The sequence below is a fragment of the Nesoenas mayeri genome (assembly GCF_963082525.1).
Source record: "Nesoenas mayeri genome assembly, chromosome: 1".
Classification (NCBI taxonomy): domain Eukaryota; kingdom Metazoa; phylum Chordata; class Aves; order Columbiformes; family Columbidae; genus Nesoenas; species Nesoenas mayeri.
In genome coordinates, this window is record NC_137541.1 from 188,030,404 (window position 1) to 188,047,477 (window position 17,074).

At 36.1% G+C, this 17,074-nt stretch overlaps 1 protein-coding gene across 2 annotated transcripts in view; it reads left to right on the forward strand.

The window, feature by feature from the left end:
* The window catches only part of DCLK1 (doublecortin like kinase 1), a gene marked incomplete at both ends in the record, with an annotated part of 239,529 nt that extends 231,955 nt beyond the window's left edge, over nt 1-7,574 (forward strand). Inside the window, one exon of one of the 2 annotated variants that reach the window (XM_080354028.1) lies at nt 7,410-7,574. In XM_080354028.1, the coding sequence (XP_080210154.1) occupies nt 7,410-7,574 (165 nt within the window). The remainder of the gene's footprint in view (nt 1-7,409) is intronic. The other variant, XM_080354029.1, reaches the window with a different exon arrangement.
* Nucleotides 7,575-17,074: the final 9,500 nt, after the last annotated feature.

Genomic DNA, 17,074 nt, shown 5'->3' on the forward strand with positions numbered 1-17,074 from the left:
GTGCATTTTGAAGAGCTAATGGGGGAAGACTCTATTTCTGCAACTTGGTAAATAAATAAATCAAAAAAAAAAAAGAGAAAAAGGCCATTTGACTAAAGCGATAGTAATGGCTGCCATCAGTATACAAAATGACACATCCTTGAATAATGGGCTGGAGCAGATGGGCGATAATCTCTCTTATTCATATACAAACTGCTCTGTTTTCCAGCTGGGGGCAGTAACAACAATATTTATAATTAGAGCTTTCTAAACAGGGCACCTAGTGTGGAAAGGCAAATTGAGAGAGCAGGACTCCCAGGCAGACATGCTTAATTAGGAAATGCTATAACAGGGGGTACCTCCAAACCAGCACTGCCTGGTGTTTGGTCCTTCTTTCATCTCCAAGAAACAAGCAATTGCTGTAGTGACCAATATTTTAGTCTAAATAAAACCATTTCGATTCAGCAAGTGTTTACTTTTTAGTAGTAACTGTAAGTGCAAATGCAAAGCATAGGAAAAGGTTCATCAGTTCCCATCTATAAACCAGATAATTTATCACAGGCCCATGAAAATTAACCTGAATTCACAAGTACAGTGAAAAATGGAAGCGGCTCCCAAGGAAAATGTAATGCTCCCTTTGTTAGTGTTAAACTACGTGTTTCTACTCCACTCCTTTGATCATTTTCATCCGTAGTTTCTAGCAGTCCTCTAAAGTATTTTTTTAAATGGCACTGTTCCCTCCTTCAGTCAGCCAGAAAACCTTTTCCTTTCTCTGCCTAAAAGACTTTCTTATTCAAGGTCCTAATTTTCTGAGCACTCATTATGCTTCCTGTTTTATTGCCTGTCAGTAAGATATGTGCAAAAGTGACATGGCTCTTTTGAGATACTTAAATACAACAGACCTTATGTACAGTTACAGCTGTAGCAGCTACGGGATATAATGCCTGAAAAATCTTACAGTGTTTCTTGACTATGAGGAACAGAAAAAACGCAGGGGCCAAATCAATAAAATAATTCAGAACCCCGTCTGCTACATATTTTAAAAGCAGGCCACCTAATGCTGTAGGGACATCAGCCCTGCCATCAGAAGTGCAGAAAATGCCAAAATCAGTATGGAATGAGACTTGTGGGTCCCAGATACCCTCCCCCCCGCCCCCTCAAGCCTGCACTACCCTTTGGCTGGTAAAGTGTTGTTCTTGGTAGCCAGGAAAGCCAGCCTTGGTTCAGGTGCATAATGTCCATTGTGCCATCACATCTTCATTCAACCCAAATTACCAGTGTCAACTAAAGTCTAAGACAGCAGAGGTCACTCATTTCTGAGCAGAGGTACTATGTTTGGAATTTCCTTTTTTTTTTTTTTTCCTCCAAACTCATCCCATTCTCTGATAGAAGAGTGGCACCTACTTTGTCCTTCAGAAATATCATAACTGATAGATTTACTTTCTTATAAGGAACTTGTCTGTAATATCTACTTAACAAAGACCTTTAATCATTGGTTTGTGTGATTCAAGTTTTTTTGCCTTCTTGTAGCTAAGCCAGAATATTAAGAGTGAAAGTATTTCAATCCTTCCCTTTAGCCTCAAGTGTTGCAGTGTCCAATCCACAGCCCTCTTCAGCTGCATTACCTCTTCCTCCTAATGGCAGCACATTTTGAAGGCAATACTTTGCATAATTTACCAACATTTTTTTCAACCCTGAATTTCCCTATTGGTTGTGGTTTATGTCTTAATCTTTATTTTAATCTGCTACAAACTGAATGGCCTGAATTTTATGCCTTTTCTGGGCTGCTTCAAAATATCAACGGAGCACCAGAGTGGGTGTATCTAATATAAACTATTAGTAGAAAATATAATTATTTGTAGTATTATACATGAGATTAGTATAAAACATTAATATATGTTATTATATATATATCTCCACAGACACTATATAAAATCTAAAGGAACAAAATAAACCCCAGGAAATGCATGGGAAAGTCATTAATGTTCTTATCTCTGCAATGACAATAGCAAGGACGTGAGTTACATGGGATGCTTCAGGAAATTGTCAACCCAGTCAATACTGAATTCATAAAATACTGGATTTTTAAAACATAGTTCTCACTGTCACAGTTTAAAATGTATTTGAATAACTTATTTGAAATCCCATAGTTCCATCCTCTTTGTTAGGTTCCCAGTTTCCATTACTATGCATCTGTTGAGTTACTTACACCTATCCCAAGTGGATCTAATACACTTTCAAGTCAAAAGTTACAGTCAGACCTCTTGACAATGGGACAAGGAAGTTGGTAGTCAGGCTTGCTATCTATAAAGTGCCATTTTTAATACTGCAAAACCCTTTGTAACTGAATATTGTTAAAAACAGGCAAACATCTAAACTCATTTAAAATCTCTTCTCCTGTCCTTTGACTAAGAAAACCACAACTGATTTAAAACTATAAATAAAATTCACCCATGCAAACAACTTGGCACAAAGTGTTTTCCACGTGTAATTGAAACCAGCTGAGGAATCGTGTCTCTAAAAAGGGAGAATGTCAAAGAGTAAACACAAACTTAAATACAGCAATATGACTTTAGCAGTTATATGTGTAGAATACTTTTCTTTGCATTCACTCACCAGTACAGTACAAAGCATACATCAAATTGATTTTGTTTTCTTTCTTTTTTTTTACTTTCATTTTAGCTAAATTCCATGCCAGAAGTTACATGGTGTGCTAAAGCACCGGCCTTTTGTATTTGGAGGTCTAGGTTCAAATCCACTCGATTAATTTGTGCCCTCGATGTGGTCATTTGCACGTCTCCAAATCACCGTGTAACTTGACTTAGTTATAGCTTGTGCCTGAGGGGCTAAAAATAACCTGTATCTTTCACTCCTGGACTCAGGTGCATTGCTAAGATTTAAGTACTCTCCAAAAAGTGTCTTGAATCATGAATCAATCACACACACATATATATATGTATATATATATATATACACATATATATATATATAGGTATGTATCTGGATATAACCTGAGAAACCCATGGAAAAAGTAATAAAAGGCCGGACTGAAGGGCTGCCTGGCTCGTGCCACAAGCATTGTTTAATGGTCCTTTTTACAGTAGGGAAACCTGTTGTTACATATCTCAATGTATCGAGGTCACTAGCCAGAAGCTTAAGGAAATAGCATAAAATTATCTAGGTGTGAACATTTAAACACATGCATATACATACGTGTATATAAACGGATGCACTGGAAGAAAAATACCAGCGTTTCAATACGTGTGTCCGTGTAATTCCACGCACTAAACAAAGCATTACGAAAATTGCGAACAAATTGCAAATACGCTTCTGCAGAATGAAAGCAAGTGAAGGGAAGTGTTTCTTAGATTAATGCGTGAACAGCTGCATCCCCACTTCGGTCTCCTGGCTGGTATGAATAATGGATGGACTAAGAGGCAAAATGCACAATAATGTTCTTTTATTAATGAAATGAATATATATCTATATTTGGTGGCCAGCAGTAAATTAAGACAAGTGAAAAGAAAAACAGTCACTGCTTGTGTTCGTAAAATGTAGTTATTTCAATTCAATAATTACTGACCTGCCAGAGAATATCATTCCACAGCTATAATCAGGTGCTTCCCACTGCAAATCCAACATTTATATCAAAGCTGTTGTAGTTTTTAAATGTTTATTCAGAGATACGGAGTTCAACATTTTCTAATAAAAAAAGAATTTGCATGGCTCAGGAGTCCTGCAACATCAAGAAGTAGAAATCAGGACAAAGATATTCCCTGCAGCAAAATCCTAGAAAAATGATAACTGCACCTTAGTATACAGGTGACAGAAACCATGATTTTAAACTAATGCTCAATTATTGCAAATTAAATGTTTTCTAAAAAAAAGTCTGGTTAACCATTTGGTACCAAGTGTCAGGATTACTAAATGTTGATGCAAAATACATAAGTGTTTAATGAAGTGCTTCACACCCATCAGCACTGAACTATTAGAGGCAATCCACGTATCTGCTGGGTAAGAAGCTCTACATTTCCTCATATGGATTGTGAAAGGACAGCTGCATATCTTAACTAAGGATGCTATCCTTACACTTTAGTTGCCATTACTATCATATAGTGCTCAAAGTTCTCGCTCGCTCACCTCGAGCTGGGAAAAAAAAAAAAAAAAGTCAAAATGTGATAATGAAAATCTGGGATTTGCAGCCCTGTGAAGCATAAGTGCACTTCAGATCCTCTTATTATTTATTGAAAGAGTAGCTTAAAGTAGAAATGCCCTGGAAATCCATAATGGACTGGTTCACGCACTGACAAACAACCCAGCTGAATAGTAGATGAAATAATAAATCTGTTAAACCAAGGCAATGCATATAAGAGGCCTTTGTTACGAAAACAGTAATAATAATGAAAAAGCTGATTTTTGAAATACACCTACATGCACAAGGGTGTATTGTAGGTGAAAACTGCACTTATAAAATACAGGCTGTCCACACTCAAATGTATCTTACCATCTCCCCAGTGTTCCAAAGCATTGATCTACACTATTTTGAAATTCTTTAGATGTACAAAATAACCATGAAATGAAAAGTAGCATTTGTGCAGAATGCACAGTGACCAGGCCGCCTGGCATTGTCATAGACAGTGGAAGTGCAAAACATCATCGTAATGTTGAGCAGAATAGGCTCGTTTTGCAAGTTCTGTAGGGCTTGTGAATGCTCTGGCTGTGGCCAAAACTGACCCATTTTGTGCTTCTGACATGTGAAACACTAAAGGTTAAAATATGACCTGTATGTTTTTGCTCTCAGTAGATAAATGCTCCCTTCTTTAGCTCTCTGTGACTTTATACATTTTTATTCAATAAGCTCTTTGGGTGAGAAAGGCCGGGAGAGTAATCACAATAATGCCCCTGAGTCTACAAGCATGCCTTTATAAAGGCCATTTAGATCAAATTCAAGGGGAATTTGGGATAAAGATGTAAAAACATAGTCTTACAATATCTCAGGAAGTTTCTGAAGGGTTAGGGAACCAGAAATAATTGGACCTACAAATGACAGCATACAGTGCTAGATTAGGTAGGATCTTCAGGTTTTTTTGCTTATCATTTTTGATTAATGAGGCAGATAGTGCCTTTATGTACATTTAAACAAATGTATTTAAACAAAAGCACCCAAAGCTACCCCAATATAGTAGAAAAGTAGCATCTTGGGGTTTATTTTTTCAAAACATCTTTAAAATGATGTCCTGATATTTAATTATCTAGCAATATGAAATTGGGCATTTTCATAATACTGTTATTAAAAAAAACGGGTTAAATAAAAACAATATTCAAGAGTATTCACTTCTGTGTAGTTTATCTAACTTTAAATACATTCAGTTTTTAAATATACATTTGCCATTCTCATGAAGCAGATTTTAAAAATAAATTTTGAATTTAATGCAAGTATTTTTATTTATTCAGCCAGAAATGTTTAACTTTCTCCGAGGAGAGTATCTTTTACCACAAGATGATGTGATGTGGTTTAAACTTTAAATAAATGCTTATTTCCTGTAAGCATAAAACATCTTTTAAATGGAAATCTGTATTTTATAGAATGGTAATATATGCCATTCTTTTCAATTTTCACACAGAATTACATACTGTATGCAGTATATTCACTGTGTGTAAAAGAGCTAGGTATTCTTCTGTTCCACATTAAAAAATAATCAAAAACTGAATTGGTTCAAGGCTGCAAAACCTAGAAGGCATTGAAAAAACTAATTAGAGCTCTTAACCAAAAGATTAGCAGCGAACAAAGAAATTCTCAGCAGATGAGAAGTGTTGGATTTTCTAGCAGTTCGTATTTAAAACACAGGGATGAATTTATTGAAGTTTATTATTTTGCCCCTTTAAAGTAGTGCTATGTAGGTTCTAGACACAAAAATAATAGTTCAGTGACTTAGCCTAATTAAATCCATTTGCTATAGTAGCTCTGTGCTCTTGTCCATCTCTCTGTCTCTATTACATCATTACTGGATGCTGATTGCATTATTTTAGAGCAGAGATTGCCATAATGCTATTCTGCACTGGTATGATGGATTTAGTTTTCATTTTGTTCTCAAAAATATGCTGGCTATAAATACATCTCTCCTCTCCTATGAGGCTCACACTATAACTGGTAAATTTTCTAGAGAAATCAGTCAGGTGTATCTCAAAAGAAAACAATAAATCCTTTGAAGCAGCATAACATTTTGGTTCGTTCTTATAAATAGAGATTTTTGTACTAGGGACAAATTTTACAAGCCTTAGCAGTTAAACCTATTAAGTTCTCAAAGTTATCTTTGCCTCCAGTGCCATGATCAGATATTTGTTTGCATTTTGTATGTCATCTTACTGGCCACCTGCCTTTTCCTGTGTTGCTTTAAAAAAAAAAAAATCACAGACCATGTTTTAAGAAGGCAGCCCTGCTTCAGAAGGCAGTTAACTATGTGTCAAAGTGCTCTTGCTGAATCAAGGCCATCCTGTTGAACTTGTAATTTTACAGCAATGTCAGGGACTGCAGTCTAATACCCTGTCATCAAGAAAACAGCAAAACCAAGTCCCATTCTGGGTTGCAGTTTCCCCTTTGTAAATGTGCCAAGGAAAGCAGAAGGAAGGATCTGGCTAGAAGTCATGGCCATGTTACTAAGACTTGCATTCTCAGCAGTGGCAGAAGCTCATCAAACTATAAAGCCCATCAAGTGAACATTCTTCTTCCCCATTTCTAGACACTCAAGATAGACCTAGATAAAAGTAGTGGAGTATTTAATTTGATAGACTTTGATTAAGAGGAGAAGACAGGGTGCTCAGGCTAACCAGGTCTTTCCATCAGAGCTCTTTAGCATTCTCCCTAAGAACATCCATTGAACGGCATGAGGAGGTATCAAAGAGCTGGGCTAGTTCCCTTCATTGTTTGTTTTTCTCTCCTGTCTGACAACTTCATCACAATCCATCTTTGTTAGCCTATTGCACTGACTTGAACATGGGTGAGTGTGTATCAGCCTTCATTAGGTCAAATCAAAGACAAACTAACATCTCTGCCTTGCCTGTAGAAACAGATTTATATTTTGAGAAGGGTGGGGGAAGGTCAGTTGGTATTTGGCTTGAAATTTGAATCTGTTAAAGGGTGAAATTAATAGCGTCCAGAAGTAGAACATATGGCATCCATATATATGGTACTGTATCTGCTTGATGATGTCACGCTACCTCTTAAGGTTTGGGGAAATACACTTTTTAAAGCATTTAGCTATGTTGTGGGCTCAACCTTTCAGACCTGACTGAGACAGAACAGGTTTAATTTGGTCTGAACATTTATTATCCCTGGTATTTGCAGACCACATAAAACCTCATGGTTTTCATTAGCTTTGCATTTCACACACAGCGTAATTTCGTTTATTCTTATTTTATGCCCCTGCCAGACCACCGCTCTTGATAAGGAGAGGCAGGTTTTCCGACGAAGACGCAACCAGGATGTGAGGGGACGTTATAAGGCACAGCAAGCTCCACCTGAACTCAACTCCGAATCGGAAGACTATTCACCAAGTTCATCTGAGACTGTTCGCTCACCTAACTCACCCTTTTAATAAAACACTTTTACTCAAAAGTCTTGGCTTTAACCCTTTGAGACCCTGAAAATCCTTCAGGCCTGTGTGAAGTGATTACAGCTGATATATCCAGCAGTAAATGCTGGGATGGTGGAACACAAAAGGGTGCTCACTGAACCTTTGTAAGAATAATTTCCTAATTGATTGAAATACTTGTTCTCTCTTTAGATTGCAACTTGCTGCTAATCTGATCCTCAAAGGGTTAAGGCTATTTTGCTTTTCTATTTAAAGATAGAAGCAGTGAATGTTTTCATCAGTGAAGCTAGGAACTGCAGTATGTAATTTTAGCACATGTTAACCCTCTGAGTAAATGATCACCTTAAATCTTGACAACCCACATTAGGGCTTTATTCTGGCTTTTTCGCTTTTATACGCACATATCTTTTATAGTACTCTAAAGTTTGTCGCCTATTTCTGGCCAAAAAAAATATCAAACACACTATTTCTTAGGGATTACAAATATAGGCTTTAAAAATGAAAATAAAATTAAACAAACAGTATCTTCTACAGCAGCTTGTTCTAAACCTGTATCATACTTCCACACGGAGTGACTGTTTTTGGAGGATATTGTGCAGGCTAAATGGGAAATTCGGTTTAGGACAGACTCACAGTTTACAGAAGATGACATAATGATGGCCACCAAAGTTTGCATCCATATTATTTGCTGCTAATGACAATGTAGAGTCTTGGGAAATGGCTTGAGGACACATTCTGTCATGTAATTGTATGTAATGATCTAGTTGAGAAGTTCCTGGTTCTTTTGCATCACATTCAGACATATACAGGCATCCTCTCAGCATGACCTCATTATTCCAGAAGGGTCACTTTTAAAGATTAACGTCGATGAGAATTACCCTTTAAATAGATAGAATATTTCTAAATCAGGGAAAATTCAAATAATTTAAAATATATTTAAAGCCTAAACTGAATTAGTGAAAGTTTGTCGTGGAATGGAGAAACTAAAAATTATTCACGAGTTCTATTTGTAATATTTAATAAAATGAGCATTACACAGAGTATACATATTTCTGTTTTGTTAAAACCTCAACACCGCATTCTAGCATTTTATTTAACCATTATCCTAAAGTTGACTTCCACAGAAATATTATGCTTTGTAGACATTTGCTTCAGATGTGATAATTTGAAAGAAAAATTATTATGAAATAACTTGGAATTTCACTTGAATGAAAAAGGCAACTTCTAAAATGGTATTCTAAAATAAAAAAAAAAACCCAACATTATGAAATTTATACTTTCTCTTATTGCTCTTATAAAATTGAAGTTTTCTCTTCTAAAGTTGATTTTTTCTCAAAGTATTTAAAAAAAAAATCACATGAATATGGTTTCTTCACTCTCGTTGCCCTTTTTTTCTTTCTTTCTTTCTCTCTTTTTCTTTCATATAATAGAGCTAGAAATATTAATATGCTGCCCAAAAAAAACTATGCAAGCTTTTCTGATCTTACTGGGAAGTATAAATAACTATGGGAGGAACAGGGCAAGTTGCCCACAGTATCATTTCAATTCTGAGTTGTGTTTGCTCATGGAACTGTCCCTATGAGCAGCTGTGGTAGTAGATGTGTACCTGCTTGTTGGAGCTGGTGTGATGCTCTTTTGTATTTCTGGTTGGAAGTGTCAGTTGGACCATATTAAAAGAGACACTGAAGTTGTTTTGTTTCTCCATCCTCTAAAATGCATCTTTCATTGTCTCAGTCATTAAAGTATATACATTAAAAGCTCTGAAGATTTAAAATACAGGGATTGTAGCTTATGAGTCTTCACACAAGTACACAAGTATTTCATACAGAATACAGTTAATTTCACCCAATGTTAATAACCTAGAAGTGAGACATTTAGTTGAAACTAGACCTCTGGACTTCCTTGGTGATACAGAGAGATAAGAATTTACAGATTTGATTCATCTCACCTATCATGGGTGTGCATTTTAGGCAGGCCCCATGCTTTGATTCACCTATTGTTCTCACTCCATTGACTGTAGAAGGAACTGCTGACAGAAGTTTACGTCAGACACCAAACTTGAGATTGTGAGTTTAGTAGAATGAATCTCACTCTAAGCCATCAGGAAACTGATCTCTGAATGTATATCCACAGGCAGAAAGCCTGTGCACATCCTCAGTTACCTTGGAACCCAAGTAACCCAAGTGAAGCAAATAGATGTTGTCTTGGAGAACTCCAGAGGGTCAAGAGGTTAAAAGATAAAGGAACTGCTATACTAAATCTTCAGATTTTAGAGTTTCAGAAAGGGCTACATCTGTGACAGATCCTTGACTGTGCCCATCCAACCCTGAGTCACTGTGGAGAGGAGACCTGTGGTAGACAGGGCACAGCCACCACCATTGTGATGCTAAAGGCTATAGTTTGATAGCATTTGGGTAGGACAGAGATTATTTTTCCATGGACCCAAACCCTCAGTCAAGGTAAATTTCCTCTTGCCACCTACCTACATCAGGATCTGGCACATGCTTTTGCAGCATTTCCCTTCCCATGTCATATCACAGGCTTCCTTTTAGAAGAGCTACAACTCAACCATATAAATGCAAGACATGTATTTGGTAATAAAAAAAGGTCCATTAATATCACATGCTCCTTGACTCTTGGGAAAATTTGGCAGTCTTAAAGCAAAGGCTGATGTTCACTCTTCTTAATTAGAAAGGGAAGTCAGGAGAAAAAAATATATATACTTCACCTTATGCATGAGAAATATTATTAAAAATATAATCTGGGATTTTCCTGTCAACAATGCTTTGAAATACAGGGCTATCATTAAAATAAGAAGTTTGGCTCCTTCATCTTATGCCATCTTGTGCTATTTAAAATGTACGTAAAAATAATCCTAGATCCTGAATTCCCTACTCATCACTAACAAGTTTCTGATCTTTTGTTCATGTTTTATGAACGTAACTAAAAAATACTTATTTTAAGTTATTTTTAGATCTGTGAGAGATTGGGTTTCAAGTTGCTGATAGCCCCTTTTTAGGATTCAAGGAAAGGTATCCAAATATTTAAATGGTTTTAAAAGTGGTTTCCATAATGATTTTAAATATACCCATATATATATTTTAAATATAAACATATATATGCATATATATGGTTTCATGGAAATAATAATAGTTCAGACTTGTTTGGCAGCAACTACCCATTTTCTTGTCTAACCTCTCAGTTCCTGGGGATAAGTGAAGGCAGAATTCATGGCCCTAAAAATACTTGGAACATCAGTAAAAAAAAGAAATCAAAGATAACAGACTATTTCTAATATCATAATCTGGGAGAGCACATAAAGTACTGTGGTCATTTTACTGTAATACATACCAGTCCTCCTGACTTCTTTCTTCATTTTCCATTTAAATCATTGCATCATATTGGTGCTAAATGTGACAACATTTTTTTTTTTTAATGCTTATTACATATAAAAGGCAAACTTCCTCCCACCAAGCCTATGTGGTTAGACGAGATGGATGGCAGTTGTGGTAGGCACTATCACCAAGGAGATGGAAAGAAACACTTCAAAAGGGTGATTGAGGTCGTCTAAAATTTGGTCCCTGGAGGTGCCTGTCCGTCTGATCTTAGTATTAACAGAAGAGTAGAACAGGGTCACTTCCAGCTTAATTCCTCTCAATTAAATATAAGTAGAGATAATGTGAACTCCAAGCTAAGTGCAATATTCTAGAGAACTTGTGTGCAGTAAGCAAACTTTTATGTCAAAATGTAGTACTGATAGGTGATAGCACAGAATTAGTTAAATGGTACAGAGCTGGGTGTTGTCTCATTTAGATGTATCCATCTAAGGGTTAAGCATCTAATCTAGGGCAATCATCTAAGCTTCCCTTATAGTTGCTAGAGACAGGCTTCTCTAGTGGATAATTAAAATTCTAGGATGGATGCATTGCTCACTAGGTGAGGTGCCTAGCTCAAATATATTTAGAACATAATGTATTAAGTAATGAGATATAAATTAGTATTTCTGTAAGTTACAATTTTCATAGCATTAATGTACAAAAAGTCCAGAATACTATGGGTCTACTCAGAGGGTTAACAGAAAAACACTAGGCATGCTGATTACATTGGTGTACCCAAACTGCTTTGCTTTTTTAGCCAGTGTTTGCTGATTTTTTCAGAAAATTCTTGAAAAATTTCAAGTTTGAAACAATTTAAGTGTTGTTGTTTAAGAAATTTCTATAACCAAATTAATCTTATTTTTAGCTTAACTTATCACAGGAATAATATGTATCATTGATGCAGTGTAAGTCTGTAGTTATCAATTTTATTAATTCCACAAGTGATTCCAGAAACCTCTCTTTTTTTAAGTACTTACTATAGAGCTTACAATGGTGGCATAGGTGACTGACTGTCTTTCTTATTGGTAAACAAACAATATTGTAATTTCAGGAAAGTCCTAAGAATCAGCTTTTCAGTTTGGTAGTGTACTAGTTAGGGGAAAGCTATCCATGACATGCATTGTGTAAATCATCTTTGTAGATGAAGATTGTTCATATTAATGAACACATTCTTTTTCCTTGACATTGTAGCAGAAACTGTTTACTTGTTAATGAACAACCAATACATTAATTTGCTTCAGACTGTTAGAGGGGAAAGTGAGATTCCAGTCATTGACAATGTTATTGCTTTACAGTAGCCCTCATCTAATTTAAATGTGGTGCATACTACAATAAGCAAAGCCAAACCTGTGAATAAACTCCTGAAAAAGCCTGGTGGGTCTTTATTCAGTTGGGTGCTCACATACAGCAGCATGTGACAGCAGGAAGGCTTTCAAGAATTGTTGAAATGAAAGCGATATATCCACAAATAAGAGTTAAATTGCAATCCTTTCCCTATGGGGCATATATGTTTAAAAATGAAAAAAAAAAATAAAAAGAATAAAAGAAAAATTGGCTCAGAGGTTTGCAGTGCTACTGTATTACCACAAGGCAAGTACATTAAATCATTGTTATTTGCTAGCCTGGGGTATATGTTAGAAAATGGCATCTTTTTTATTTCGTTTAGATTGTGGGCAGGGAGGGCTTTCCTAATGTTATTGCAGTGCCCGCTAGTGCTGCCATGGTTAAGGCTGTGTTAGTATTTCCATTATAAACTCTTGGTCTCAGAGGTTTTTAATTTGATCGTAAAAACTTGCTTCAGGCAGAAACTTGGCATACAATTTTTCAGCTCAGAGTTATTCTTTTCCTAAAATATGAGGGAAATCAGCTTGACCTTTTCAACATTTATTTTCTAAGTGTACACAAACATTCACACACACATACAAATGGGAGCGGCTTCAACAAAGGCCATTTTATGCAGCTTATTTCAGATGTGTTACGTTTTCAGGCAGATCTTGCAGGTCTTAACTACAAAGGTGACAGCTCAGAATTTTTGGACATTTTGAAAACCAGGGAGAAAACTCAGAGAAAACTTGATCTAGAGAAAAAAAATGTTCCACATGTGGGAGAGTTTTATTTCAACGTGACAAGCATTTAAATTTGCACAGCAATGGGTATGCATATACACCCTGCTGAGTGCTTATGTAGTTCCTAAACCCATTAGTTTAAGTCATTCCATGTAGAAAATGCTAAACGTGAATATGCTGAATTTCCTTTTAAGGCTGGGAGAAGAAGGAATTTTGTCCCATGTTTTAGAGTAGCACCATGGACAAAGCTGGTGTTACAGCAGCCAAAAGGGTCCACAAAGAGAAGAATCAAAGGAATAGATTTTTTCTCTTAAGGGGAAGAAATTGTCTGAATAAGACAGGGTTGAAAGCTCACATGGAATAAGAAGGATATTAAAGCAGTTTAAAAAGCATACGTACGGAATAATTAGAAAACTATAAAAGTGCAAGGGAGACACGCAGTGCTATGCATCCATGTGCAGAGCCAATCAGCTGCTAATCTGGAGCAAATTTACAGCTACAAACAGGCATAATTAATATACAAATCAAACACACCCAGCGGCAGATGGAATTGAAATCCAAGTTCTTTTAGCAAACATAACACAGACCTCTTCCTCATATATTCACTAAATGAGACCGTGTGTAGCTGTTTGAAGTAGTGTTACATACAGGCTAGTGGAGAAATTAAATGTTTTTAAAAAAATGACTGGTTTTTTTTTTTTTTTTAGTACCAATTCTACAGCATGTTTCTACCTTAATGGGTACTTTTGGGAAACGACAGCTTTCAAAAAGTGTTGTCCATGCATTTTATACCTGTCTGCATATATACTTGGGTAGTTTATTCCAAACAGCTTCAGTAAGAATTGAGCTGCCATATTGAGGTTTCACATTACATGTGGTTTTCTGCAGCTGCGGCCAGAGGAAGGAACAAAGCATCCATGAAATAAAGAGTTCATGGAATGACACATTGTAACGGACATGTCCTCCCAGTCCTTCTTAATAGTTGACTTGAGTCATAAACAACAGAGCATAAACAACAACATAAACAACTTTCCAAAAGTCTTCAGCCTACCTAAGTGAGTGGGGAAGGGACACTGGACAGAGTTGTGCCATTTCTTGGCATTTGCCTGCTTGGGTGCCCAGAACCTACAGAACAGTCTAGCTGCGTGGCCAGCACTGCTGCACATTTTGTCAAGCCATGAGCAGAAATCAGGTTGGGAAAGTAACTGGTTTTGCTAAATGAGTGAGCTAGAAATTAGGCTGTGTGTGAAATGCAAAACTGGTAGAAGTTAGCTATGATAGACCTAGACTGGGAAAGAAGATGATTTCTGACCAATTGCTCAAACAGATTTTAGAGGATTTTTTCTCCAATAGAACTATTTGCGACAAAAACCTTCAACTGATTTTCAGGAGGAACTTGATCTATTGGTGAGAAACTTTCTTCTTGAGGTGCTTCTATTAAGCCCTAGTATGCACTTCCTGTTGTAGGAAGACTTTGGATTCAGAAAAACAGAAGAAACCTTGCATTTCTATGTTCCTAACAGATTTTGAAGCTAGTTGTGGGAGTTATTCATAGACATATAATTTTAAGTGTCTGGAGAAAAAAGCAGTGATGAAAAAGAAGCCTAGTTTGCTTTCAAGAGGAGCTGACACCACTACTATGACTGCTGCTGCTACTACTACTACTACTACTAGTACCACCACCATTGGTGTTGAGAGGTAATAACTTTTTTTTTAACTACACATCTCCATAAGGTGCCTGGAATGCTTCAACATCTGATAATGCAACCAGAAGGGTCCTATATGAATAACCGCAGCTATAAATTTATCTTCTTTATAAACAGAATGCCTACAAATATTGAAGCTGAGGTCCACAATATGGTGAGAGCTTGAGAACTGGTAAGAGAGAAATTGGTAAATTGAGAAAGATTATTATTTACAATGTATATATGCAATGGATCATATGTCCAATGGAATTCTTGGTGCTGTATCTTGCAAAGGAGAGCAATAGATGTTTTATCTTTAGCAAATACAAGCACATAGGAAAAGGTAAATAAGCCTTTAAGATAGGAATTTCTGAAACTTTTGTATTCATCATGAATCTTAACTAGGTGTAGTCTTTGTGAAATTACTTCAGTGCAATAGGAAGTTAAAATTTAAGGCAGGTAAGATCAGATCTTGACGACTTTTGCCATTGGTAGCTAAGGGATGGAAAGAATCAAATAGGCTGACTGATGCTAAAACCAGAAGTAGTTCAGGAAAGGCATTTCAAGAGACTTGATGTGAAAAAAAGGAGGAGGAGGACTCTTGCATAATTCCCACAGGCCAATTTATCATTTGCCATTTGTGCTGATCTTTGGTGTCTTCTCTGAGGGGAAAAAATTACTCAAATTGATCCAAGGTTAAAGACATATCCACTATAACTTTTTAAAAATTTTATTTTATTAAGGAATTAATAATAACCTTTTATATTCTGCCTGAAAGAAAATTGTTAAAGGATTAGTTGAGTGTGAAATTAAATGCCGCTTTTCTCATGCATGCTAAAAAGCTATCTAAGGAAGTGGTGGCCTTTAAAAAACTCCATAAGTTATTTCAATTTGGAAAAATTTATTTATTTTGAAAAGTAAGAAACTTAGGAATTGTTGTGTGGTTTGAATGGCATAGGCAAATATTTAATTTTCAAGGTACTAATTAAATAATTTCTTGATGATACATATTCCTGCAAAAATTAAGAGGAGAGCCAAATGTCATTTTTCAAATCCTGCCATTTATGCTAGTAAATGTAAATGAACTGGAATGAGATCTGATATTATCACCTTAAATTATGAACTCAGTTTTAAAGTTATTGCTTAATTTTATGTAGAATACTTGCTCTAAAATGGTGATAAAAGAGTAAAAAAGCACAAATCACTTAATAGTTCAGTTCTAGTCTCAAATTCAAAGAAGCATTACAATATATTTCAATTTAGTCATCACAAGCAACCCACTGAGGAGTTACATACAGCTGCATTCCTGAGAAGCTGTGCACAGGCTTTAAAAATTAGTAATGCAGCAATATCCCAGTTTTCCCACATAAACCTCTGCACAAAACTGAGTCTTGATGAACATGATTATTAAAAAACAAAACAAACTGTTCAAAAAATTTGCACGTCATATTAATTTCCCAGCACAGGATGTAAGTTTGGATAAGCTTATGGAAATCAAATATAGTTGTGAACTGACAGCCTTTGTATCTGATGCCCTTCAACACTATGCATAACAGCTCTCATGAGAAATGTGAATACTATTTTACAGTGGAAGCCTGCTAAATCCCACTAATGACTGGAAGATTCATTGTAAATTGGCTGGATTTTGGGAATTAGCAGGTGAGTGCAAAAATGTAATAAAGGACCAGAGTATAATGCATTGCATAGTGTACTTTTTCATTTGTTCTGACAATTGATTTAGTTTTAATTTCATACTTCATACATTATCAGCAAGTGTACTGGATTGTAAAAGCTACGAATAAGGAGTCTGAGTAACATGAGATCCCACCAGGGCTCTCTGATTATTTTTGCTGAAAGGCAGAAAAAGTGCTATTTTATCTATGTTGATAAAAGCATGTATTTTATCCTACTCTAATTTACAAGTTAATAGTTGCTGTTTAACAGCTGGCTCATGGAATGGTTCTTGATGCAAGAGATAGCTGCAAAACTAACGACTAATATTTAGTCTTTCTAGAAGATGAATTTTTGTGTTCACAGAGATTATAAACTTACAACAGGGTTATAGACATATGGTTACCTTCCCTTTTGGACTTTATCTTCCCAAAGAGTGTGTCCTCCATTTTACTGGCAGCACAAGATTTTGGCATCCTGAATTGAAATCTAGTGATTCGTGAACACCATAAACCTTCATGAACATTCATTGTCTTCAAACAAAACAGCCTCTTCTCTGCCCCCTTTCACACACCTCCAGGCCACGCATATATTTCTCCTTCCTATGCTCCCTTCTCTCATGCAGTGCAAATGTTGTGCATCTGTGTGGTAAAAAAGATCAGGAAAACTTCTTCAGGGGAATAAAAAATTTTTACCCGGTATTA